General features: G+C 42.8%; 2 protein-coding genes across 3 annotated transcripts in view; both read right to left on the bottom strand.

The window, feature by feature from the left end:
- Nucleotides 1-6,487: 6,487 nt before the first annotated feature.
- On the bottom strand, nt 6,488-14,129 carry npas4l (neuronal PAS domain protein 4 like). Its single transcript, XM_071535949.1, has 11 exons — nt 13,967-14,129; nt 13,018-13,118; nt 12,466-12,586; nt 11,235-11,398; nt 10,882-11,027; nt 10,645-10,744; nt 9,931-10,198; nt 9,721-9,830; nt 8,969-9,104; nt 7,576-8,843; nt 6,488-7,452 (listed from the first exon to the last, which is right to left on the bottom strand). Exons 3-11 carry the CDS (start codon nt 12,564-12,566, stop codon nt 7,424-7,426), a joined length of 2,322 nt encoding a protein of 773 aa, XP_071392050.1. The 5' UTR covers nt 12,567-12,586; nt 13,018-13,118; nt 13,967-14,129; the 3' UTR covers nt 6,488-7,423.
- Nucleotides 14,130-16,264: 2,135 nt separating this feature from the next.
- klhdc3 (kelch domain containing 3) overlaps nt 16,265-27,107 on the bottom strand; it is a 30,081-nt gene continuing 19,238 nt past the window's right edge. For both annotated transcript variants that reach the window (XM_071535941.1, XM_071535942.1), the window contains exons 9-11: nt 24,430-24,503; nt 23,481-23,559; nt 16,265-19,874 (exon numbers count right to left, since the gene is read on the bottom strand). In XM_071535941.1, the coding sequence (XP_071392042.1) occupies nt 19,808-19,874; nt 23,481-23,559; nt 24,430-24,503 (220 nt within the window). In that variant the 3' untranslated portion in view covers nt 16,265-19,807. The remainder of the gene's footprint in view (nt 19,875-23,480; nt 23,560-24,429; nt 24,504-27,107) is intronic.

Below are 27,107 nucleotides of genomic sequence, written 5' to 3'. Positions count from 1 at the left end.
TTACTTTCTAATGACATCTTTATTTTACATTTGGCAGTAGGCCCAAAGTCATTTTCTATTTGGAGTCTCCCACTGCTGTCCCACCAGTGCGGACTGTAGGAACTAGGAAGGGGTCTGCATGTCCTGTGTGGTGCGGGACACGTGACGGGGGGGCTCCCTGTAGGCCCGGGGTCACCGGGATCACTGTCAGCACATTAATCTGAGTGTAAGATGAATAGATTAATGAGTGGGAAATGCCGAATTGTCGCCCGGGCGGTGCGATCTCCAATTATTGCCATTAGCGAGAGCTGAAATGAGCTAAATAGTTATCATTAAAATTGATGGGTCTTGTCTCTTTTTGTCATTTCGAATGATTTTACATGTAACGTGATTTAGAGACATCATGAGATGGATGATGGATAAAAGGTGCCAATGAACGAAAAGCAAGACAGTGTTCACAAATCAGAGGAAATATGCCCAGCTCAAGCATATATTACCGTGACAGAAACCTCTCAGCACTGTTCATTTTATTAGATTGTTCCCTATATTACCAACCAATTCCATGCTAATGCAAAGTCAAGTGTGTGACCTTGATTGTAGAGTCTCTCTCTGACTGTTTTTTTTTCCCTTGTCGAAGTAGTTTGCCAATTTCAGCACTGAACTAGAATATAACAGATGGATGGATCTTACAAACGATTTAGGGAAACTATTCACACACATTTCTATTCCTATAATATCTGGATTACTAAAGTATTCTGTTTAAGAATTGTATGATAAATAAAAGCCATTTCCTGTTTATAACGGCAGGGATAAGCTCATTCCCTTATTATTAGAAATTCAAATATGATATCTGGGATATGCTAATATCAGCCAGGGTACTGACGCTTGTTAACACTTTAGCCCATTTACCATCCCTGCTTGTAGTCTGTAAGTTCTGTTTCCATGGTAATATTCACAATATTCTCTTCTTTGAACACCGGAATACTTGTGATGCTGATATGAAGATGAAACACCTTATCATGAATGAGACCTGTTGACTGTTGTGTGATGTTTTATCTGGAGCACTTTGTGCATTTAAAGGACACTCAGTGTCTATCATCCACTATTTCCCAACATGCATATTTATAGAAAAAAAAAAAGTATAGAAAAATAAATGTGGAAAACCCTCAAGATAACAAATAAATGAATTAACGGTGTTGCTTAGTAACAGTGGACATTTCCTTTACAATTTCCCCAACTGTTTATACCCAAAGGTCAAGTGATAAAAAGGAAAGAGTCTCATTGAAGAGGTGCATGGGAATGTTCTCTCTCTCTCTCTGCTTATCTTCTTCATGTTGTTCTCTGTCTTTTTTTTTTTTTTCCATCCTTCAAACAGCATAGCGGATCACCCACACACTGACTCCCGCTATGCCGACTGTACTTTATGGATGTGTGAAACCACATGAGTTTTGTCTTGTCCCTTGTCGCTACCCAAAGTTTGCCTCATGGACTGAAGTACATCAGAGAGGGAGAGGTTCCTTCTGTAGTTGAGAGATTCCCGCTCCTACTGGGTTCACTGTTACTCAGAAATATTAATAACTACAGAACTACACATATGTTAATTCAATCCCAAGAAATTCCAAATATCCTGCAGAGAATGCATTATTCAGAAATGCGAGCAAAATCCTCTCTACCTGACTTTGACTTCAGCTCCAATCACAACTCCGCTGTCTGAAGCACTTGGAATTGACAGATGTAAACGACAAAGACTGCACAACAGCACAATCCGAATCTGTAGAGCAAACGTCTCCGAAGTGTCAAAGGAAGGCCCAGGAGAGATCTTTGCTCTTTTTGTCAAAGAGGTTTAGGACAATTAGTGAGCTGCTTAAAGTTTCCTTTTAAAGGGTGAGAAGAAGCCAGGACTGCAGTGAAACATCTAACTTGGATATTGTCTCTGTTGTGCCCTTTGAGGGAGTCGTACCATCAGCATTATTAATGAGGGCTAAACCCAAGCTAACTGAGCATTGAAAGGGTCTAATGATTTATGATGAATTTTAAACATCTCCCCTCAACCCCCCCAACACACACACACACAAACGTACACACACACACACACACACACACACAAACACACACAAGCTCTCCCTCACAAGAAGTACGAGTTTGCAAGTCAAGTCAGGTCCATTTAAAATGACTCATGCTTTTAAACAAGACATGAAATGTAATGTATAACCGATCAAGTAACAATCCTTTTCCCCTTCTACTCTTCATAATAATAAAAAAGCAATAAAAAAAAGTCTCTGATTCTAGAAATGCTACTTATTTCTATTGAAGGCTTAGCAGTGAAGCCTGTGATATATGGTCTGTTTGACTGCTCTTGACAGAATGCACTTATTATAAATCTCTTTGGACAAAAGCGTCTGCTAAATGACATAATCTAATGCAATGTAAGACGTGTTTGTCACAAAATGACAAAAGAGCAACAAAAGAAACACAAAACACAATCAAACACAAATAAAAAAGAGAGAGCAATCGTGACATTTTCAGACAACAGGACATTTGTGCCTGTTGAAGCTATTCATTCAAGTCACCATTCTTCACCTGAAACAACCGATATGTTTTCCCATATGTGAGTACACCATGTAAACCCCTATGAGGAGCCTCTACCGAATGTCACTGACGAATCATCTTTGGTCATCAAGGTATCACAAGCGATCACTGTCATTTTTATCCAGTTGCTGTAATAGTCACATTGCTGCATGTACAAGACTGGCCTTGAAAAATCTAAGTGTATCCTGCAGAGATCCACCTATATGCTGCTGAGTATTGGAATTCCAGCACACAGCATTGATTTTGTGAATGCTGGAGGATGGGCTTATGGAAGGTAAATACACAGTATATTGAGAGATTTTCCTCCCTAAAACCAATAGTATTACTTGAACAGAAATTAACTGAAAGCTAAAATCTGTGTGGGACTGCTGTAAAGCACAATACTACATCCAGGCACGTATTCTAAAATCCCTCGTGGTAAATTCTTGAATGAGAAAATGTTTTTTTAATACACAAGCATTTTCCAACAACAAAAGATAGCATATTTATCAAATCTCGCCGCAGTGGGATGCTTATGTCTCTTCTGTGGACAGGTGCTTCGCCTTCGGCAGCAGACTTTTCCTGGAGAGAGTGGTAGAGAATAAATCAAACAATTCATATGCAAGTAAGCTTCGCTGTTAGGCTGTCGTTTGCATTCTTCTCCCCGGTCGGCTGGCCGTACTCTCGTGAATATCAACAGGATGTGTTGACTGTGCGTGAGCGTGATCCGATGTTGAATCATGTGGTTTCAGGCGTTGCAACAGGAGAAAACAGGAGGAGCCCTGAAGGAATGGGCTGCAGTCTATTTTGGGTCTTTTTGTTTAACCCAATTACAGCGTCGGTGTGCACTGACTGAACGCCGGTCAGGTGTTGGGCCTCGTTTGAAAAGTGGGACACAGTGCAATGTTTTAGACATGGAAATGTGATCCACCCAGAACAATGGCTTGCTGTTTCATACATTGAGACAATGAGAAAATGAGTCACACACTGAACAGTATTTCCTTGTGGAATGGAGAGAATGGAAAGGCTGGTTCAGGTTAACATCCAATAACACCACAGGTCTCCCTTCTGATGTATGACACCTCCTTCTGACCTTGGAGGTCATCATCTTGGTCACAGGTTCCATCGGCCAGACAATCCCGGAGCAAAATACCACTTCCATATATTCATCTGTCTCAGACTATACCGCAAGATAGGCTTTCAACAGTGCCCTCAAGCTTGGTTGCACCAACAATAAAAGCATGAACCCCGCCAAATAAACGAAGACGCAGCAGTGCCACCTGAGGCCCTGTTGTCTGAAATCAGTGTTATCAAATTCAATTCAGAGAGGTTTTCTGTGCAAGGAAATGAGGTAATCATTTGAGAGAAGCCACCGGTGAGGCAGGATATGAAACCCTGGCTGCTCGTGGGAGGCATGCGCGGCTTTGAAAAGAATCGCATCCATGAGCTGCTCTGTTTTACTGCACTGATGCGCTCTTCCCTCAGCATCCGCCCTCCAGCCATCCACCTGAGAAAGCACTTTGGAAGCTACTGAAGTAGGGCAGATGACAGTTTTCCTTGTGTTTCCCTTTTGTCAGTGCTACCGTGCAACATTATCTTCAGCTGCACCGCCGTTTCCCCCAGATATGGATCATAGGATCATCCAAACGCATTTCATCATTCATTTCCACCGGTGCAGCCCTAATTCACCACTCCTGCGAGGCATAGATTTGGTTAATTTAATCTCACATCATGTTAATTTAATATTAGGAGGACAGGAGGGCCGTCTGTGTAATTAAGTGATGCATTAACCCAAGCTACAGAGACAAAGTGAGCGTGTGTGTGTTTGTGTGTCTGCGTGTGTGTGCGTGAGAGAGAGAGAGAGTGAGACAGAGAGATAAAGAACGTCTGCCTCCATATCTCTTATGTGTTTACTTGTTTGTGCCCTCCTTTGTCTGCCTGATCTGCCTCGCCGTTGAACTTGATTTTCACATCTTATTTCACATTGTATACAGGACACCTTTCACTAAGACATGTAAGACAAACACAGACAATCCACCTATGGAGGTTGTAAAGACAGAGAGTAACCTCACCTTCACATGTAGCTTTGCAATACAGAGGGTTTGCACATTAATACTACTAGGCTACTTCTACCACTATTACTTCTACCATTACTACTGCTACTACTACTACTACTACTACGACTACTACTACTACTAAGAATGATAATAATAATAATAATAATAATAATAATAATAATAATAATAACATAGTAGCCTCCTACCCAGAGACAATGGCTAGATATTGTATATATTATATATTGTAGATATTGAAAATCTCACATATACTTTGAGATTGCAAGAAGAACAATTTGAGGAAAAATGGGTGAAATGGACCTTATGGTAATTCCTAAACAAAGTGGAATTACAAAGTGTTTCTTTATTGTAAGATTTGTATAATTATGTAAAAAAAAAAAAAAAATCAAAGTGACAATAATAATAACATGCAGGATTTTATTGATGTCACAGTGGGAAATCAGAATCACAGTGAAAGAGTTGCAACAACAGCAACACTTCCACAGCCATGATACAATTATATCCGTACAATAGCTGGTTGTGTTGTAAATTCTGTGGAGGCCTGGGCGTGCTGTGAGTGCTGAGTGTTTTGCCAGTGATGTGAAATGGGAAGGTGGACTCGTGACTGGCTGTCACGGTGGTCTGGATGGAAGTGCCTCTGTCACAGAGTTTGTGCCACTTTGCCCGGGGGAAATCATCATTGTTGCAGGTAGCAGGGAGCGATGCAGGCAGATCCTGGCACAGCAGATGCGTCTCCTGACTTATCGTGGGCACTTGTTACGCTCTTTATTTGCCACTGTACCTTCAACAGACATCACTCTTAATTAGGTCTCTGTGGATGAGACTAGGCATCTGGATTGTTTGCTCATGAATGAACTGAATGATGTCCTCTTGTGCTGTATGCTCTAATCTACACACACACACACACACACACACACACACACGATTCTCCTCCACATTCCTCCACACTTAATGGCGTAAGGAACACTGCACAAAAAGCATGCAGATGACATGACTGTGGGCCAAGCTGTTATGTTGTGCTATGTTGGGAAGCGATTAGAGCTATCACTCCATCTAGTGGTTGTTTCAACTTTTATGAGGAAAAAAACGTGGGGGCACCGCATTGCACACACTGCACCAGCATGACTGTGGTGCTCCCTGTGAGCTTGTGCAGCATTTTTCCCCATTTATGACATGCATCCTGACCAAGTGCCTCCCTGCAGCTATGACTGTGTTTAACCAGCGATACGTCAGTCACCTCGACGCCCACTCAATTCTGTTCTTTGTCTAACTCAATGAATGTATTTATGCATTGACTCTGCACATCTGTCTAAGCAGATAATTGATTCTACTATGTACAGTTTATATGCCCCCCCCAGGCGACAATATGTAAAAATCAATGGAGCACCAATAGACTTCATGCATAGGGCCGTTTATCCAGCTGCAATCTGATCAGGTTTGCACATAAAAATAACCACTCAGCAGACAACTGTGATATATAACTGATCCTGCAAAAAGGTGCATTTCATGTTTTCATTACATAAAACGTTGGGCTACGCACACCACTCCAAGGTGACCTTCAGACAGAAACACGCTCTAGTTTGGCACTAATGGGGTAAACATGAAATGTGATGTTTGATAGTTTGGTTTTTAAAGGTATCAATATGTTCAGCTCAAAAAAATAGTTGTCGTTGCATTTACTGTAAGAGTCAGAAAGAGGGCGGTAGTGTACAAAATAGACTGGGGAGCTGTCTAGTGCTGAAAGTGTTCATGGAAGACAAATGATATGTTGTATACTCTCATCAAGATATCAGCCAAGACACAACATATTTTTAATTTGTTTTATTTGCATTTCAACATTTTGAAACACTGAACAATTAGACACGTACCAATATCAAACAAAAATAAAAACATATCTGCAATGAACACAAGTAACATTTAACATGATTCACATTATGGTAAAGTAAAATACTTTTCAACACTATTTAGTGAGGGAAAGGTTAAGTGTATTCAAACTAAATAAATACAATTAATTAAAAAACTTCAGACTTGGAATGAATTTAGAGGTACCATTGAGGTAGGTATTGAACTAACAATCATCATCATTGTGATTAGTTCATCATCTCACTGATTGAGGTTGTGCACCTTTTTTCCTGTACAACAGCATAAATGCATTAAAGGCACACTGAGAATATAAAGGAATAAAGGAATGTAAACCTTTTCAAACAGGCAAACACTGAGAAGTATCTTTCATACCTCTGTGGGATTTTTTTAAGGCAAGTAAAACCAAATGTTAACAAGTGGATCTTAGTTGCAAATAATGATCTATGTGATATAGCTCATCAAGGTAGTTTAAGAACATAGGTAATATTCCTTCAAATCAATATGTATTTTCATTTATAAAATCCTTGTGGCAATGGCTTTAATAAAGTGCTCTATAGTAAATTGTGGTCACTCAATATTAGAACGAGAAAATAAATTCCCTGTCAGTGTGTAAGTGTTGTAAAACAGATTTAAAAAAAGTACCTTTTTCATACAATATGAGACATCAACAACATAAAACACATTGGAAAGATGACAGCAGTCTAGAGGAATGGAGACAAAGCTAAAGTCTACAAGTTTGGTCCACTAGGGAAAGTTCAGAATCTAGTTTAGATTCTATTGTACATTCAAAAATAACTCATTTGGGGAAACTGTTTCCAACTCTTTAGCAAAGATGTCCTTTAAAAGTCTTTGCTCAAACTCTTCTTTGAATCCAGTGAAGAATGATTGCCTTGACAATATGTCATACAAGTGGTAGTACAGTAAGTCACAGACTTATTTCAGTACAAGTTTTCTTCAACAAGTCCATCTGAAAGAGGAGGGAGAATAATATTAGTGGCATGTAACTCCAATATTGATAACTTAAACATGTGAAAGAAAGCCTAAACAGAAAACCATTAGTTCAGTGGCTGCACTGTATGTTAGAAATTACCTTGCTGGAGGCTACTGTGCAGATAGTGGTTGAGTTGATGCAACCCAGTGTTTTGGTCATGGCTTCCCAACTGGAAAGTGAAGGGATCCATGGAGGTGATGCTGGCCGGGCCGAACTGCTCTGTAGGCAGCGAGTCCTCTGGGCTGGAGGGGGAGAGGTGGGGGGGCTCCCGGTCCAGCTGATGGGTCACAGTCCTTCTACACGCCGAACCCTGCTGGTAGCTGTAGGAAACGACACCGGGGCCTTTCCCTGCGACCATTTCCAGGTCTTTCAGGATGCTGTCGAACACGCCGTCGTCTAGGACCAGCTCCGGCTTGAGGGGAACGACTGTGGGGGGAGGGGGGCGCTGAGGCCAGTCACAGGCAGAGAGAGGCGGGCTCTCTGTGGCCGCCTGAGACGTATTCTGGACCGGGCTCAGGGTGCGGTACATGTCAAAGCTGCTGGCCAAGGACGAGATCTGCTGAGCCAGAATGCTGATCTCTACCCGCTCCCTCTCGTTGTACTGGAAGGATTCCTGGGATGTGGGGGAGGGGTTGGGGGTGAGAAGGCTGGAGTGCAGCGACAACACGCTGTGGGGAACGAGACACACCTGGAAAGAGCTGCCCCCTTGCGGCTGCTCCAGAAGGCCGAAGTCGTCTTGATGCAGGCCGCAGTCCGCGGGGCTCTCGCACACGTCTGACGCAGACAGGCGGTCTGGGACTAATCGAGCTTGGAAATCGTAGGCCGGAGATAAGGAGGCATCCGGAGAGCGGTCGCCGGTCATGCTGCTGCCTCCCTGATCGAAGGTGTATTCGGCGGCCGCAGGGAGGGAGTCGGAGGGTGATTGGTGACAGGCGGGCCCGGCCTCGGGGTAGGAGTAATAGGACGGAGAGCCCTCGGGGGAGGACAGCAGCCGATCTGTGTAGCCATGCACATCCATCAGGAAGTCGGGGCTGAGCTCGTCCTCCTGCAGAGGGGAGCCGGAGGAGGCCGGGCTGTAGGGAGGGGTGAAGAGAGCGGGGCCGTCTCCCGCGGGAGCAGGTGAGCCGTCACCTTGGGAGGAGGCGCGCGCCACGTAGAGGATGTCTCGCTCATATCCCCTCCGAGTCTTGGCGCCGGGCTCCTCGCTTTGGCTGTCAGACGTCCTCTGCCTTTTAAAACGTTTTGTGAGGTCGCAGCCCTGAGTGTGGGGCATCTGTGCAGCTGCAGAGTGGCAGGAATTTGTCTGACAGGATGGTCTGAAGGCATCGCTGTTGGTTTTCTGCAGGAGAAATCTGGCCTCTGTTTCACTGTAAAAGCAGAGTACTGTGTAAGCAAAGGCAGTGTTTTTTCACATGATGATGTATTCATGGACCAGTATTTCTTTACACACTCAATTCGGTCAGCTGAAGGTCAGTGAAGTAATTCCACATACCTGATGATGTAGTTAGTGCAGCTGATTTCCTGGCACTCAGAGTCCTTGATAGCTTGAACGTAGACCCAGGTCCAAGACAGATCCTTGTGCTGGAGTCTCAACACCATCTCTACCTGGAAGCCCTCATCTGCCTGCACTGGACCGGACAGGGAAGAAACACTCAAGGTTATTATCATGCACCTTCCTCAGTAGTGAACAGTCTTGAAATTCATGAAACATGTGACACGTATACGGTGAAATCACACCAGGCATCTGATTAAGTTTTCCATTGCTAAATACTGAAGTCTGAAAAAGTCACAAAAACTGAGAAATTTAAATAAACACTATAAAAGTTCTACAGCCATTCTCATCAAATGAGCAGCTTTTGAACATCCAATATAATCGCTGGAGTCTTTCAAAATTTGTGCTAGATTAAGTAAACATTTGAGTAAAACATTTGACCCTAGAGGCCCCTTTAGTACAACATAAGTATTATGTTGGATAAGCATATGCACACTGCTTGCTTCATTAGAGAGAAAAATTAAGAATGCACCTATGATAATATAGCCTAAGGGCTGGTGTCATAAAAAAGAAGATGGTAAATTTGTGGAAAGTATTTCATGTGTTCAAGTTCCAAAAAACATTGAAATGTTGAAAAAATGTTTAGTTGTGTTTTTGGAACCTAAACACCTTGTTTTTCATTGCAAGGAGCTTTCGTCCAAATATCAAACCAGCGTAATACTAATTTTTCATTCCACGGATTCTATACTTACTCAAACTTTTATGAGAATCTGCACTCGAGGAGAGGTCTTCAGGGTGGAGAAGACTGTACCAAGATCGACCAGACATTTCTTCAGCTGAGTAGCCCAAAAAATAAAAACCACTGGAAAAGAAAACAGTCATGAATATCTCTGATGGAACACTGCATCACAGTGACCAAATAATTTGATTACATCCATTTAAAGTGGTGTCTCCGCTCCTACCTGTCTGACAGCTGAGTGAAAGTCATGTCCAGACTGTGGACACTGCTGAAGCTCTGGCAGAGGTGGGCTGAGTCAGCGCTCCGCAGGCGGTTGACCGTAGGGGTACAGAGGGCCACAAACAGAAGCTCCTCGGCGGGACAGACCGAGGCGGAGGCTGGGCGGGGCTGGGGGAAACACTGGAAGCTCCCTCGCACCAGCATGGAGCAGCAGCTACCATGCTGGAGCCTGAAGGCCTTGGAGGTTTGCATACAACAGACAAAGCTCCTCTCTGAGGAAAGAAAACATGATAGGGTTAGAGTCAGGGAGTTCAGTTGTTCAGTAGTAGTAGTAGATGATTGATTTAGTAGTTCATGTTAAAGGTTTTTAACATTAACTCATTGCCACATTATTTTTGATACAGTATAATTATCATAACCAAATGAGACCATTGCTGAGAAGATTGTCAACCTCTAAACTGCATTTTACATTGTCAGCCACCATGTTGGATATCGTGGGAAATCTGCTATACTGCTTTACGGCACAAAACAGGAAGAGGGCGCTCTTCTTTCAGCAAAACAAGAGCTAAAGCTTTCAGAGTCTCTAGTAAGGAGTGAAAGGCCAATGGAAAAATCACTTCCAACATGTTTATCGACCATTTATTTGACAATGATATACTGAATATTTAAAAATGCTACACATGGCACCTTTAAATGATTTATAAGTATTTAATATTACCTGTTGATGAGTTGTTGTCAATCTTCAGGTTTGACTTCACAATATCAATGTCAGAGCGTTCCACCAGATCATAGAAAGTGTCTCCTTGAAGCACATCCACCTGGAAAAGGTACAAGTTTCAACATTAGCTACCATGAATAAATAACAATAAAGCTGAGTAAGGGAAAGCACAAAAGATGCTCCATATAAGAAGTCCTAAAAAATGTCAATGGAAATTAAGTGAATCAACAGTCTCACCATGGAGTGACCCAGATATTCAGCTACGTTTTCCGACACGTAGACCAGCCTCCCATGGGCGGTGGTGACCAGGATGAAGCCATGCAGGGCCTGGAGAAAGGCCTCGTACGGCAGAGAGCAGCCGGATCTCTTCACAGCTGGGAATCCTGCAGGTGGGAAAAAATGAGCTCAGGCTTGGCTGCATTGCACATACATCTCTGCAGATTTACACATCTGCTATCTTTAATATATCCCCTGAGGTGCTGCCAACTTAGTTCCATTTTGTTTGACAGCGAAGCAGCCTGAATTTAGATAAGGAGAAGTTCTCAGATGCTAAAGAGCGACTGCAACTCCTGTGAAGTTTGAGGACTTACCCTGGAAGAGAACAGACTTCCTGATGTAGGTGCAGATGGCGGACATGGAGTGCAGGTAGGAGAGACGCTCCTGGTCGTCCTGGGTGATGGGCAACAGAGCGCGCATGTTCCTGATCTCATTATTGATGTGGTCCCGCCGAGCTTTGGATGCCCCTTTGGTGGACCTGTGAGAGACCATGGTCACTGATGTCAGGGGTTGGAAGAAGAGGGAAGCTAAGGAAACTAAAGCCGGGGAGCCAAACTTCTCACTACTGCCACACTTGCGTTTCACATAATCTATCTAAAGACGCTCTTTGCCTCATGGCAAGTCTGAAAAAACAAACAAGAAAAAAAAATGGTAAAAAAGAATAATTGGCCTGAACTGATCTAGCCTCTTTTTCACAAAAGTGCCTCGTTAGAGAGCTCTGGTGCCTCTTCCTCACGAGCTGAAATGGACTTTGAATATCAAGGGTTCCTATGGAAACTGCTGATACGAGAGGCTGTCGTGTCTGCAGCAGAAAATGAGGACTCTCAACAGACTTGTCTGTGTGATCAGTATCTGTCTGGGCCCATCCAGAGAGAGCCGGGGGTTTTTATAGCCGCGAGTGTCTCAGTGTGGGCGTCGAACAAACGGGGAGGCTGGGCTTCTGCTGCTCCTCCATTGCCTTATAAAGTGGGTGTCCTCAGAGCAGGGCGCCCCACGTCATAGGCACAGAGAAAAGTGCCACAAAAGGAGAATTATATCAATCTGAATCCCTGCAGCTTACAGCAGGAGACGGCCTTTACAAAAAAGAACTATAGAGATTTTATAATTTTTTTGAAGGATACTATTAAAATATCCCAGCAAAACTTCTAAGTCTGTATATGAATACTGTATACTGTATACTGTATACTGTACTGGGATATTATAGTGATACCACAGCAGATAAAAAAAACCCCATAAAGTAGGTTAAGGTCACTATAAACTCACTATTGAGAACCACAGACACACTATAAACCCCAACAGGAATATTATAGGAGTATTGCAGTGATTTTTTTCCTGGTGTTCTTGCAGTTTCTAGCCTGATGACAAGGTTGACTTTCTCTGTATTAACACCATTAGGGCTAAGTTATACTACGCTACAAACCTAAGGCACAGGGCTTCTTAGAGGTGTTACAGAGTTTCAGGTCGTAACTTTGTGGCAAGCCATGTGTTGATTCAGCCACTAGAGGACGGAGCAGAGGCTAATGAGGGTAAAGGGCTTTCACTGACCTGGATCTTCTGCAGACTGCTCGGCGGTGATCCACGGGAAAATGATGCGAGGTGCAGGGAGCGCTGACATGACATTTGCAGGAGTCGCACCAAATAGTCATTTTGACGGTGATGTGGCCACCTGGTGTAAAACATACACAATCATATATATATATATTTATATCTCTAACTAAAAAAAAAAAAAAAAAAAAAAAGTGAGTGCCACTTTATAGCAATATAGCTGCAAAGAATGACTAAAGTAAGCCTATAATAAATGTTAGAATATCACAGCAACACTCAAAACTTTATATAATATCCCATAGGAATATTATAGTGATATCATATACTTAAAAAATACCATAAAGTACGATAAGGTCACTATAAACTCGCCCTATAAGGACTATGTAAGTATTATAGTGATTTTTGTTAGTCTAAGTAAGCAATCCAGTGTTTTTCCCTTTAGAAAATCCCAGTTTTGAATGAGTAAAAGTTTAAAAGCAGTAGTTTGGCTTGAGAAATAGTGAAACTCCTGTGTGTGGAGCTGCAGAAAGTGCAGAAAGTGTCCTCTCCTACCTTTGCAGGCTGTAGATGCTCAGTGTGTGAGTGTCAAGCCCCTGTGCGCCGTCCCTCCTTTTATAGCCAAACTCCACATTAACCCGATACCTCTGCCTCGACTCGGCCAGTGGGAGAGAGGGAGAGGAAAAAAAAGAAAAGAAATATGGGATAACGTTACTTGTTGTGACGCGATGACAAACGACGGAGGGATATATTTAGTTAAGCGGGCTCTAAAAATAACCCGTCAGATTGGACCCATGCAGCCAAGCCGTCCGCAGGGAGAGTGGCGTTTAGATATTCCATTCCATCGATTAAGAAATAGGCGCGAGTTAGGCTATGTGATTGTTTCACGTGCGTAACTAACGGTTAATCGCCACGTACGCGGTGTAATAATTTGCAGTTGTTGGTCCGTGATGTGTACAATTATTGTGTTAATTAACGGGTGAATATCTTAATGTCGTTTTAGTTTTGTGTTCAATCAGCCTTGGGATTAGCAATATTTGGGACCGGTGTTATTATGTGAAATGAAATAGGCCTATTTGCTGTTTTGTGTCGTTTCATACACTGAAGCCGAGGCATCTGGGTTGTTTGAACTGAATAATGTCCTCACACACACACACACACACACACACAAACAATGGTGTTTAGCAGCAGATAAAACAGCAGATAAAAATACCATAGGTCATTATAAACCCGCTATTAAGACACACTATAAGCCCCTCCAGGAATAGGCTATTATAGGGATATTACAGTAATTTTCGTTAGGGAATATGAGAAGTAAACTCTTGTAGTAAATTCTTATGTTCTGGTGCACAACTGCATTTCAAACAAAAAGTACGTCGCTGACAATCCAAAACAGCAGAAAGCCAGTGTCATCCATCATCGTTTCATTCCCAAATAGAGTTTTGAGCATGTCAGCTACAGCAGTTAGTCTACAAAGGGTTTTAACTGCGTGTGAATTACTCACTCAATTAAACCCCTGCTGGAAGGGAATCGGCTGCAGGTCGGAGGAACGTGACGCACTGAGGCTGAAAGGCACGGCATTTGTTACTTTACCAGGTGATTACATTATGGGCATCAGAGAAGATAAAGCATACTAACAACCTTGCATTCCCTCATCCCAGGTGCGGTCACCTACTGATCCTGAGGGCATCGGCTCGAGAGAGCTGAGGGATGCTGACAGAGAAGGTGCTGCACGGGGGGTAAAGGTGGCGACAGGAGCCCACTCACAGTCAAGTTGGTCGGTGCAAATGCTGACAGGCTGGCGTCAAAGGCAGTTAAGGTCCAGTATGAGCTCTCCTCTTTGTCAGTGGGGGGAAAGGTTGATTCTCTGCAATCAGAGTTGAATAGCAGAGGAAGGGCTCTTCACTGGCCAGAGTCTGCAGCATCACCGCTGCCTAGAAATGTGTGGTCATCAACAGAACCAGATCCTTCACCTGAAACAACACACTCGATAATCACTACATCAAACATAACCAGTTATGCTAATGAATCTATTAATTAACCTAATTGATGGATTAATTAGCAAATATTTCTGTGTCAACATATGTCTTCACATAACACAAGGACACTATTAATATGAACTCCCTAATTAAAAGCATTAAGGAGTTATAGTAGTGGCAAGAAAATCTGTTTCTCCTCATTAACATGCAAATGCATGCAGCAAGGTGCTTCAAAATCTAATGAGAACATCTACACTATAGGGGGAACCTGAGGTGCAAGTATGAAGTTTCGGTCATGTATTGTTCTTGATAAAATGTTTCACATACCATGTACTGTGGTGGGGGGCATTAAAGTGTATTGTGCTGTTTGTATCATTGGTGCCAGCAGGCTGAATGGTTTTCTTAAACTGTCCTGCATCATGTATTGTCCCATTTTTAGAGAGGGATTCTTTTCTCAGTGTTGTGAAATGGTTCCTTGTTCCTCAGAGAACATTGTGTTTGCATGACATGCTTAAAATCTACAGCTTATATCATCTAAGGGCATGTGCTCCTCCAGTGCCTCTTTTTCTCAAATCCCCAATTGAACAGCTTCCAACAGTGCCGGGAGCAGAGAACTAGAACTTGAGTGAGGGAATGGGACGGGAACAGGAGGACAAGACAAAACAAATCACTCCGAACAAATCCTCGGTCTGATTCTCAAGGGTCAGTGGGATTTTCTGGGACCTGAAGGGAAATTAGAGAGCAATTTGGCTGAGTGTCTCCCTGCATTAGCGCCTGCGTTGCTGACCCTGGCAGGCTCCGGGGCCAGACGGAGGGCCCGGCGCAGACCCGCTTCCTGTGTGTCGCGAGGCCAGGCGGGACAGGGTGTCTCTGCTGCCTCGCTTTAGGCTGACCTTCCGTCTGTGGCCTGCACTTAACACTGCAGATAACGCTGGGTTTATAGCAGCGGGCTGGTGACAGACGGGAACAAACTGCTGGGCCGCTGCTGGCCACAGGAGCTGCAGATTCGGCTGGGGTTCAGGGTGAGACACTTTCTAATGATGGGACATCCCAAAGCGGCCGCACGCGTCCCATTAAGCAGTCTGGAGGGTAACAGGGGGGTGTGGGGGCGCCCTGCATTTCCCAGAGCACCCATTGAAGTGGCCGGTGAGGGCTGCCAGACAGGCCGACTGGGGCAGACGAGGCTTTCTGGCTTTCAGCAGGAAGGGAACTGCAGGGTCCACAGACCTGGAGACCAGGAAGTGACACGCTACTCCAAGGATTTAAGATAGTTCACTAGATATCAGCAGGGAGAAATCTGGCACATCTCGTTCTCTTAGGACATAAGAATCAAACTCATTGAGCTCTTTGCAATGAGTGGAAAATTATAGTCACACATATTCACTGGAAAATTACTGTTACACAAGAAATCAGAAATTTTGACATGATTGCCAATCGCAATTTCAGAGCATGCAGTTTTATTTTGACTTCAATAAGTCCAGCTTTGGGAATTTCAGGTCATAACGATCTCCAGTTCATTCTCAGAAATTATTTTGAATACCAAAAAGTTTGTTTTTAAGTACTTTTCCCTAAGGAGTGTGATAATAGGCACATAGCTACACACCAAAATGCAGCCACTTAACCTTTCGCCATTCCAACCTTGACCATAAGACACCGGACTGCAACACTGCTAAATATGGCCAATTCAACCTTGACTAAATCCATACATCTTCATTTGATCAGAGATGATCAATATGTCCAACCAGTTTGAAAGTAACGCAAGTAAAAAAGTAAAGGTATTGCATATATTCCACACAGTAGAAAGGGATACTCAAATAAACAAATCAAATTGCTTCAAATTTATTATTTATACAATTATATAGCATATTGCACAGGAAATCTCGACCAACCTTGGCAGATATAGCTTCCCCCTCAATAAATGTAAAAAAAAAAAAAAACAAAGCTCAGGGGGCCTGCACAGTTTTAACCTGAATGCAAACACACTCAATACTTTGTTCTGTTCTTTTTTTTTATGTTATTTTTATGCATTCTTTCCTGTTGATTAAATTATTGAACCATGTAACCCCTAAATACAGAATATGGTACCAACCAAAAACACCAACAGAAAGTTCTGCCACAGTGAAGGCTTCTGGTAGTTCTGTACTGGCACAGAGTGCACTTCCTGACATGAGATCAGTTCAGTCACAGGTATTTCTACTCAGCAAATAAATACCGCTCACTCTAAATAATTCTGAGTGAGCACTTCAATCCAATGATGCATTTCTTCCTTGCTGGAAGCAATGCCTCTCAGAATAACCAGTAACACAAGAGTGACCCGCAGTAGTTTGATCAGCTTGACAATGATGCTATTCATATATGCTAAAGCCATAACAATAACCAGAACATGTCAAATGACAATTTATTGAGAAGCTTCAGAAATTGCAAATTACATGGTGTTTTCCATTGCCAGCATACAAATGGAACGCCCAGGTAATTAGGCAAGATCATTGTTCGTAGTGATTGGCATTAACATTGCCTTCTTGGAGGTGAGTGACCATCACTGAGGAAAATTCTTTGTGCAGGTATTTTATTTTGACCATAGCTTCTACATCATCATTTACTTCATTTATGTTAATATTATTCCATATTCCTGATGAGTTCTTGATTGAAACTACCATCACCCGCAATCTTCACACACACTTGTCGCAACAAGAAAGGACCAAGTCCTGAAATAAAAGTTCCTTCTCCACACCACAGGTTAGAAAAAGAAATACAGACAAAAATCCTCAGTTTTGCCAACGGTCATTTGGTGTCACATGAAGCTGTGTGTGAACACGTGATAAGCGTCCCTGTGATTTCACTGCAGTAGCTGTGGTAGAGTCCGTGTCACTGGGGCATCGAGGCATATCGTGTGATATGTCCATGTCTATGTGCAGTACAGAGGGTATTAGACTCACTGAGTCACATTGGCACCACTGGTCTGTAAATAATAAAAACATCAATATTCAGACATTGTTTGGGCAACCAAACCTCTCAGAACTCTGGAGTCTACTTAGGCAAAAAGCAGCATTAAAATGTCTCCTTTCTGTAAGGCCTGACATGCCAAGAATGGCTTTAGTGCAGTACTCTGGTGACTTTCTCCTGCGTTTTAAGATTGTTTTATACTACTTCACATAGATTTGTAAACATTTATGATGTAGATCAGTGGTTTTCAGTCCTGGTCTTCGGGACTCAAGAGTCCTGCTGGTTTTCATTCTAACCATCTAATGAGGGATTTACACCTTCAATGCAAAGTGAATGCAATTAAATACCTAGTAGGACAGAAAACCAGCAGGACTTGTTGATCCTGAACACCAGGATTGAAACTACTGATGTAGATCACAATTATGTGGACACAACCAGTGTGGTAACATGGTACCTATTCACATCTTAGTTTTGCAAAGCTTTGGGCTTTATACATACAATGGCTTGTTCAGGACTTGAAACCACTAAAATCCATGGTAAAATAAAGGCAGCAATGACAACTTTACTGCCTGTTTAGTCATTCTCACCAACCCATTAAGACCTCACTCAGTCATTAAGCCATGATACATTTGTTTTTATTATAGGAGGTAACTAATGTAGATAAAGATAAAAGGTAAGACCATCACTCATTTCAAATTTGGATTCCAAAATTTTGTTTGCTAAATTAGTAATGATTAGTATCGAATAAACATTAAAAAAAAAAGACATAGCCTGAATAAATATCTCCAATTTCAGCTATTCCAAATCATTTTCAAGATGGATGGTGAGTGAGTGGCACCTAATAACAGCCCTTGTGCATCTATAACATCTGATCAGGTTTAGCTTTGCTTGTGGTTGTACACAAAAACACGTGCGCAACTTCCTGGTTTTGCACCATACTGCGAATAAGCTGGTCACAAGGAGCGTCCGCGAGTGTTGTTTGACTCAGTAGGATTGTCTATAAAGGGGAACAACTACATTATGCATACTAGTGATGATCTCCCCCTGCAACAACAGGCGAACTGAAGCAGGTGGGCTGGGATCAGGGTGACCGCAGGTAAGTAGCTGATATCGCTGACCGCTGCTTGACTTGGATGCAGCATATGTAGCTAGGACCACGTGTTTACACACATACACAGTATATATTTGTATCCTGATACCCTTCCACATTTGGCACTGAAAAACAAACTACAGGGAGGGAAAATCTGTGGTGGGTGGGTCGTACAATGCTCTTCCAAAGACACTAAACGTGTTGGAGGAACACAATATACAACAGCCACAAAAAACAAACTCGCATCACTGTGAGTAGGCTTTTTTTTCAGGGGAAATTAGATTACTAATGTATGGGAAGTGTTACTAAACGCAGCATCGTCGCCACTCTGTGACACATGCTACTGAGGGAGGTAGATGGACTTGATTATTTTACAAGGCAAACAGCTCGCCTCAACAGCCTTGCAAATCACCTTTGAGACATTTAAGAGCAGCAGGTTGCTAGCCAAGCTATGATAAAGTCGGTAAAAGCAAAGCCTGGGAAGCCATTCTAACAGAACCATTTCACAACTTGGTGTTAGACACCAAGAAATATTGTGGTTCCCCTATATTCTGTTTCCTTGCATTCAATGCCAAGGTAATAAGTTTGCCTGGTAGGCTCCATATACTGTGTACAACATTGTCATTTGCTGGACATGGTACTGTAAAAATGGTTTAGTGACCAAGTTAGAACTGCAAGATATACAAACTCACAACCACCTCAGTCTCTTCAAGTCTACGTTTGAAACAGAAGGTTCATATTTGTCTCTGTAGGGAGAACGGTTGAGTGTGACATCTGGATGATATCCTCTGCCTCCGCAGAACAGAGAGGTTAGCTCTCAAGACCTTTGGCTGAAGTTCTTGTCTTTTCCTGTGCTTAGTTTAGAAGTCCATGATTATCATAGGCTGATTGAATTTCTAGAGAGGCTAGAAAGGAGAGAAAACGGCAACTGAACAGGTGTCAACAATCACTTTCTCACAGGATCAGCGTCTCCAGGGGAAAAATATCTTTAGCGACTCTTAGAAAAATCTTGTCACTGCTTGTAATACTGTTAAACAATCAAGTTGATTTTCATTGAGTTCTGTATATATGGGGGGAAAAAAACCCTAGACAAGCACCTTTCATAGACATACGAAACCCATGGAGTCCAAGGAAGTAATATGCAGGACATTTTGGAGACTAATGAGAGCTCAGTTTTGACTTGGAGACAGCAATACCCAAGAAGGTGGAAAATGAATCCAATCCAGATCCATACTGTACAAAAAAAGTCCCTCGGAGCTCAGCTGATTAGAAAGATAAAAGCCCGGGATCCTGAAACAGAGCAAGTTCTGATTCTGCTGAGCGTCCAGTGGTGTCAGCCATGGGAGGAGAAGATGGGCCTGCTGATGTTGCTGTTGGTGGTCATGGCTGCCAGTTCCCACCTGGAGTGCACAGAACAGGAGGAAGAACCAGAGGCAAGATTAATCTTCTTTAGGATTTCAGGCAGAGCTGATGTCTTTATTAAGGCAATCTTGATGTTCTTGTGTTTTTGTGGTGTTTCAGAAGGCACAACAGACTTTTATTTTGCCAAATGTGCAAGAATCTAAAAAGCTACTGCAACGACACTCAATTAAGCAAATATTATAATAACATTTTGTCTCACCCTCAGCCCCCTTGGGCTCAGTGAGGGGCTGCGAAGTGGGCAAGGATGAGGGGAATGCCCTGCTGTAACATGAGAGCCAGGAGCAGGGGCTGACAACCGGGCCTAGTGCTGACCTGACGACAGGTCAGAGGTTGAGCTCCAGATTGTTATCACTGGCTCTGGTTTCACACTCACTCCCTCTCAATCGCTTTGTTCGTTTTTCGTTGTGCGCGTGTGTGTTTAAGAGGAGAGATTGGCATTGGGGCTTGAGATGCCAACGAGGGGCAGTGGGAGTCGACCGGACTCTTGTGACCCCATCTAAAAGGCTCTTAGGGTTAGAAACACAACTGCAAACACCAAAGTGGGGAGTGTGCAAGGTGGCAGTGCTGATGCGAGAGAAATGAGGAGGGTAAGGGGAGTAATTAGTATCAAGTTCCTTGGGGTCCACCCGTAAAAAATCACTTTGGTGCAATCCCCTCCATTTCAAAAGAATTTGTGAACTGAATGACTTCAACGTGACAAAGTTGAATCATGAAGTGATTGCCAAAATGGGTCTAGGCTTCTAATGGATTGTGTGCTGTTATTATCTCTAAAGCAACACCATACCATACACATTGCATCGTTGTTCAGTTTCAACTATGGACAAAAAAACTTTGATTTCATTTAATGTGCATCTGAAATAATTTAAAAACACAACATGGAACATTTCACTTAAAGGATGAGGCCGGTGTTTTTTAATACATTGCTTACCATCAACAAATCCTATGAAAATAACAAAATCAGCAATGATTTTGTTTTGCCAACAAATCTCGTCCATGTAGCCGGTGCCCAATGAAGCCATGTCCCAGCAGCCACAGAACTCCATTGTATTAAAAAAACGATTAAAACACGTCAAAGAGCCATGCCGTTGCTCTGGGCAGCATATTTCATCATTGCCATGCCGACTTTTTCCTCAAACAACTTAATAAGCCAGCTGTAAACACGTTTGCAATCTCAGGAAAGTAGTTCCAGTCTGACTTTTCGTGGTTACAGTTAGCGATTTTTAAAATGTAAACTATGTCTTTGTGAGCTGTATTTCAAGGTTTTTAGCTTACAATTGGAGCCAATGACTTCCGGGCTGACGGCTAAAAACGGTACGTGGGAAGTCAGAAAGTAATGGGAGTAGAGCAAACGCATTGTTGATTTTGTTATTTTCATAAGATTTGTAGACGGTAAGCAACGCATTAAAAAACACCAGCCTTATCCTTTAAACATGCCACAGGAGGCAGACGGAGAGAAAATGAATTTGTGAACAAATGTTTTAATAGCTGCAAACTTGTGAAACTATTTCTGAACATGTAATTTTGCATTCAAAAAGATTTTTTTAAATTACTTCAAGCTAGTGATTACAACTTCTCAAAACTGTGATTACAATGTCACAACACATCAAATTTGTGCTCTCAAACTGTTGCGAGTTGTCTGTGTCAAAACAATTTGCAAACTTGCCCGGAGAGGGGAGGGGGTGAGTGGGATGCATTGTTTTGGCCAATCACACCAGCTGCTTTTAGCATCGATGTTTCCCTACACAAAGGCAGCAGCAGCGTCTCTTGCTGTGCCTCTGCTATGAGATCATGAGTTTTGCAAACGTACATACACATGCAACTGAATGACAGCTGAGTTTGTGCTGCCTGAGTTTCACTTATTTTCACTTTCAAAGTCAACTGCTGCTGACAATAGTGTTATTGCTTGTTTAAAGACATCAAACAACGGAATTATTGCCATGCGCACACTGTAGTTCATGTGTTAAATTGATTCAATCAGGGTCAGCAGTGACAGCAGAGATGTTGAAAACAGTACTGCCACAGTGCTGTTCATAGCCTAGTTAAGCTTGTACCTTACACTGCACCTGCAGTCTAGTCTCTATACTTCACATCAATTTCTCAAAGACGTAACAAACATTGTTTGGTGGATAGAGATTTGGATATACTGAATAGATGTTTCAGGGGCCATTGTCGCAATCTCTTGCTATATTCATTGTTACACCCGTCTGATTCTTATCTCACTCTTATCTCTGCGTGTTGGCTGCCGCGCTTTGATGGAATTTGTATGGTCTGCACAAACGGCGGGGAATCAGCTGGCGCACAACATCAGCTGAGGTGAAGCTACAAAGTAGCTCGCCCAAAACAGCCTGCTAGAGAGGGAGAGATCATCAACAAACGAGAGACGTCACTATGCGCTCTAATCGCCTGGTTGGTTATTGCCACTGATGGCGCTGATGACAGATCTGAAGACATATCAGAGGGGCGGCGACCACCTGGCTGCCTGCTTGCACCGCAACATCAATGGGCCACACTGAGTCGGTTTGACTACAGCAGAGCCTTGAAGCTTCAAAAACCCCCAGAAGATTAAATGCTCACTTTCTGAGTGCAATCTCCGCCACTGAAAAAGAAGCCTTTTTTTCCTAAGGGACTCATTTATTCTTTATAGCCTACTTCATCGTTAGTCTATTTCATTCAAAGAAGCGATCTGTTTGTTTTTTTGTGTATTTATTTAGAGTGTCAGTACAAGAATAAACACTGAGAAATATTAAAATACACTTTTGTAGTCAGTTCTTTAAGTTTTGGATCTTAATCATGATCTTAGTGCAGAGGGGTGTGTGTGTGTGTGTGTGTGTGTGTATGTGTGTGTATGTGTGTGTGTGTGGTCACAGGTGAACCTGAGAACCCCTGCAAACACATGCACACCGCACAGCACAAACAAGTTATATGATTCATGAATGAATACAGCCAAACTAGGAATTCAAGCAGCCAATGGGAGAAAGTGCTGAGTTAGAGAGCAAAAATTGCAGCCAATTTCCGAGAGCCAGCTACTGAGCTAGCGACTACCATATCCTGTCTAGCCAGGGTGCAACAGATCCATTAGTACCATTAACTAAGCTCAACAAAAGATAATTCAGCACTTTCAACCTCTGGCTGCTTGAATTGCAAGCTTGGCTGAGACATTATTTTTCCAGCAATTTTTTACAATTGGGTAATAATGTTTTGGTCATGTAAGGATGTAGAAGCTCACCAAACTGTTGGTTCACTATATATACCCCAGTTTGGGCATGGTTTGTTACTTTTTTGGTTTGGTGGAAAAAAACACACACAACTTACACTAGGGTACAATTTTAACTAATTGATTCAGAAAAACCTGTCAAACTCTTACCACCGGTTCAATAAAGGATAAGTCATAATTATGCCTCTTTGAAAAATAGCCTTATAATATAATATTCCCTTAATATAATAAGGGAAGAGACAGAGTGGTGCCAATGATGAAAGCATAATACAAAGCACAGTAAAAGCAACAATAACGTTATGACAAATCTTATGACCAAATAGTGCTAACATTTGAGAGGAACATGTGGGGAACAGTATGCTGGACTGACCTGATGTCATGTGGGAGTCCTGACTGCTCCAGACTGTACTGAATAACGGCTATCTTGCATAATGTCTTCAAATTAGGGCCTGGAAAGAAGAGAAAGTGGAATGAATCATCGAATGATCACAGGGTCTAATCATACTGAGACTCAGTATGTGGGGCTTCCAAATGGGGCCAGGCAGGTCAGATCTCAGAGTCTGTAGAAAAAGGGGTTAAATTTTCCCTCTGTGGTTTAAAAATCAGCATGCTGTTTTTATACTACAGCTTAGAAATAGACAATAGCTAAAACAGACAACAGTGCGTGCACACAGGAGGAGACACACCCAAGCACATAAAAAACAGAAACTGCTGCAGGTGTTAATCATCTTATTACACAAACCTACTTACTAGGACCAATTACTAACTTCCCCTCAACTACTATCGCTGTGATGGCTGTGCCACCATATGGACAGTGACAAACAGTGAGAAGGGACACGCGACTGGCACGTGGAGGCGTGCCACAGGGGATGAGAGAATGGGTACTGCCAGTCCCATACGGTCGCTGTTGATTTTTCCAGCCCACCTACACACACCCTCACTGTGACCTGACAGCATTACAGACTGCCCCGGTGCCGACAGGATATGGCTTTATTTGGTTGTTCATGAGGGGGAAGTGGCCCATGTGATAAAAAGGAAGCAGGGCCAAGACCAGGCCCACTAGGCCAGGTGAGAAATGAAGCACGGGTGTAAAGGAGTTATTGCTATGATACAATTCATGGAGGAGACCACCAGATGTCTTATTTAACCAGACAAGCTGACATTCTTATTTACATCAGCACCCTGGGGTGGTAGATGCAGAAGGAGAGAGGTTTAGTGGATTTATGGTTTCACACACATTTCAATGATTAAGACACCTTCTTAGGTTAACCAAGGACAATGCAGAGCTGTAGAGGTGGATAATGAAGGGGGATACTTACTGAAGTCTAAGATGTACAGGTCTGAATGATCCATGAGGTTAAATTCATCACCCATTCCTTGCTCTGGACAGGGGCTGTAAAGAGAACAAAAGCAAGTGTTTCTGGAGTCAGAGTTATCAATCCATGGAGCTCAACGAAAAGATGGTGAAATTGAGAGATTGCGAGCGGTCAAGGCTTCAACTCTATCCAGGAAGTCTACATTAACCCCTACTTGCACTTCCTGCCTCACTTCCTGAGCCTGAGCCAAACAACCCTTCACGGCTGCACTGGCTGGCCAGCATTTTTACACGACAACTTTATCTAATGTTTCTGTCCTTAACTACATCATGGGGTAATTTATACTGAGGGAGGAAAGACAGTTACATTTGTCAGTAGCCAGATTTATGATGACATTCCAGTAGGAAACCTACAAACTCCCCTAATGTTATTCTTGGAGAAGTTACCAACAGACTCCCCTAGGTTTATGCTCTCCTCCACCACCTCCCCAGGCCCAGCATGCTTTTATCACCCAGGTACAAAATCAAGACCAAGCCCCGAGACAGGGAGCCACTGTGTGTTCCCTAAGACAGCCATGCTGCTCACATAATGCTCTGCTCTGGCCTGTGCTCCTTATCACGGGCTGGCACACATTAAGCCCACAGGAAGTGGAGCGCTGTAGTGAGACGGCAGGCTGGCCCATGCAGATAGTCTCCCTGCCTCAGACCGCTGCAGCCGTCTCTATCACTGCATATCTGCTTCCTGCTACAGTTAAAACAAACACCTGCGACACACCTGGTGTACCACAGACTCAGTTTAGCCTAATCCTGTCATACCGCTGCTCACTCTATCTTTACATCAGTCTCTAACATATCACTTCTCTTCCTCCTTGAATTAAAATGCAAAATACGCTAATTGCAGAGAATATGAAAATGCAATTGAAAGTAATAGGCTGCAGCCTGTGGGATCAAAATAAATTGTTAAAGCAGCACTTGCCCACGAGGCCATAAATATATTCCCATAAATGCACCAGATGCACATCATTGCATTATATCCATAACACCAGGGCACCTGGAGACCTGTCCAGATTGGGGGATAATGAATGTGCTGTACAGTTACTCACTACCCAGAGGACAGTTTCAGCCAAACAGGTGCGTTCACCAAGCAGTTTAGTGCCTGTGAATATCTATCATGGAGGATAATTGAGGAATTACTTTGCCAGCCAGGTTTGGTCCTTAAGACTAGATAGACAAGATGCAATATGCATGAGCTGGCCAGCGACTGGAAAAATACCATTCCAATACTACTGAAGCAATCTAACAGAAACCATTTGTTTTGAATTGCATCCTGTACTTAAAAGTAAATTTCCCTTTTCCTCCCTTCCCAAAACCATCCTCTTGTTCAACTCTCTCTCTCTCGACAAGATTATACCTCCTACCATCACTGTCTCTCTCTCCATCAATCTCTATTCCTCTTTCCCGCTGTCCTCTCCATCGCGTCTCCTTCTTGCTGCGTGTTCAGGATGTTGTAAGGGTTTTACGTTGCTAATCTTCCCTAAACAAACACGGTGGTGGCTTAAAGCGGCCAGGAGAGGTGCAGAGCACGAGCGCAGTGGTCCCAGGGGGCCAGCTGGGGAAGTCATTACGCCCCCTGCCCCCCAGGAGGTGAGCCACCCGGGCTTATAGCAGGAGCCTTTATCAGAACCCCCACGACCACCCAAGCCCCCCCTCCTCCCCCATCAGCATCAGACTGGCTGCTCCTGCTGCCTGTTGCTAGCTGTTACATTAGCACTCATATTTAATCACCCTTATCAGGCATAAAGCACTGCAGTGTTAATTAAAATTGTAGTGTTTTTTCAATTTTGGCTTGTTTCATCATCATATGTCAAGCCTATATTTTGATTAAAGTTAACATAATTGGTGGGTGGCCTTGTAGTTCACATTTTAAAAGATCATAGTTCTGGATTATGTCAGGTGTAAAAAGCAGGAGAGCGCCACGGAATAGTGATTTTTTTAATGATTAACAATATGCATGCAATACAAATTTGCAGTTACTTATCTCAATGCGACAATATTGTTGACAGCTTTGCCTCTATTGCTTTCTATTGTTTCAAATGCCACTTATGCGAGAACTCAGTGCCAGTTATCAAAGTTCATTTCTGAAACAAAACAAGGAGGCTTTTTGCATAAATTAATTGGACACTGGTCAGTCTACATTAATTGTGGCATTGGATTGAAGACTATTTGTCAGGATATTTATTAGAGTTTCAATTTTAATGGGATCCTATGCAGAAAGTAAGAGGTTTTTTCAAAACATGCAGTATGCAATAACAGCCAGTGGGTTTGACGTAGTGGAGAGATTAAAGTGAAAAACTCAGTAACAGTGGTATTTTCCCTTACTGAAACGCACCCTCTGAACTCCACTTGCAGCCTCTTAATGACAGCATTGCTTTGTAAAGATAACAAATGCTCTGAAACAAACAATTTGCAGTTTGTTACTGCAGTATGAGAGGAAATTAAATGAATGGAGCTCATCAGGCCTGAAACTGCTCTATATGGCTTCTCATAATCCCTGATTATGCCTCTAAGAAGACATCATGTACAGAAACAAAATTGACTTTCCTGTGAAGATCATCTCTCCTCACACATTTCTTCCCCATTCAATATAAACTGATAAAGCAGATCTTTCTTTCAATGAAACCA

This window comes from Centroberyx affinis, unplaced genomic scaffold (genome assembly GCF_046629955.1).
Source record: "Centroberyx affinis isolate AG114_WGS23_722 - 3 ecotype Tasmania unplaced genomic scaffold, CSIRO-AGI_Caff_v1 ptg002799l_1, whole genome shotgun sequence".
Lineage (NCBI taxonomy): Eukaryota > Metazoa > Chordata > Actinopteri > Beryciformes > Berycidae > Centroberyx > Centroberyx affinis.
Note: the sequence above shows the minus strand (reverse complement) of the source record. Positions and strands in the feature narration are given on the sequence as shown.

Excerpts from the sequence above, each read along its gene's own strand:
- npas4l (XM_071535949.1), bottom strand. The coding sequence starts at position 12,566 with ATGACTATTTGGTGCGACTCCTGCAAATGTCATGTCAGCGCTCCCTGC. Across the intron at positions 10,745-10,881 it reads AATATCTGGGTCACTCCATG|GTGGATGTGCTTCAAGGAGA; the intron begins GTGAGACTGTTG and ends TACCTTTTCCAG. Across the intron at positions 10,199-10,644 it reads TGACAACAACTCATCAACAG|AGAGGAGCTTTGTCTGTTGT; the intron begins GTAATATTAAAT and ends TTCTTTCCTCAG.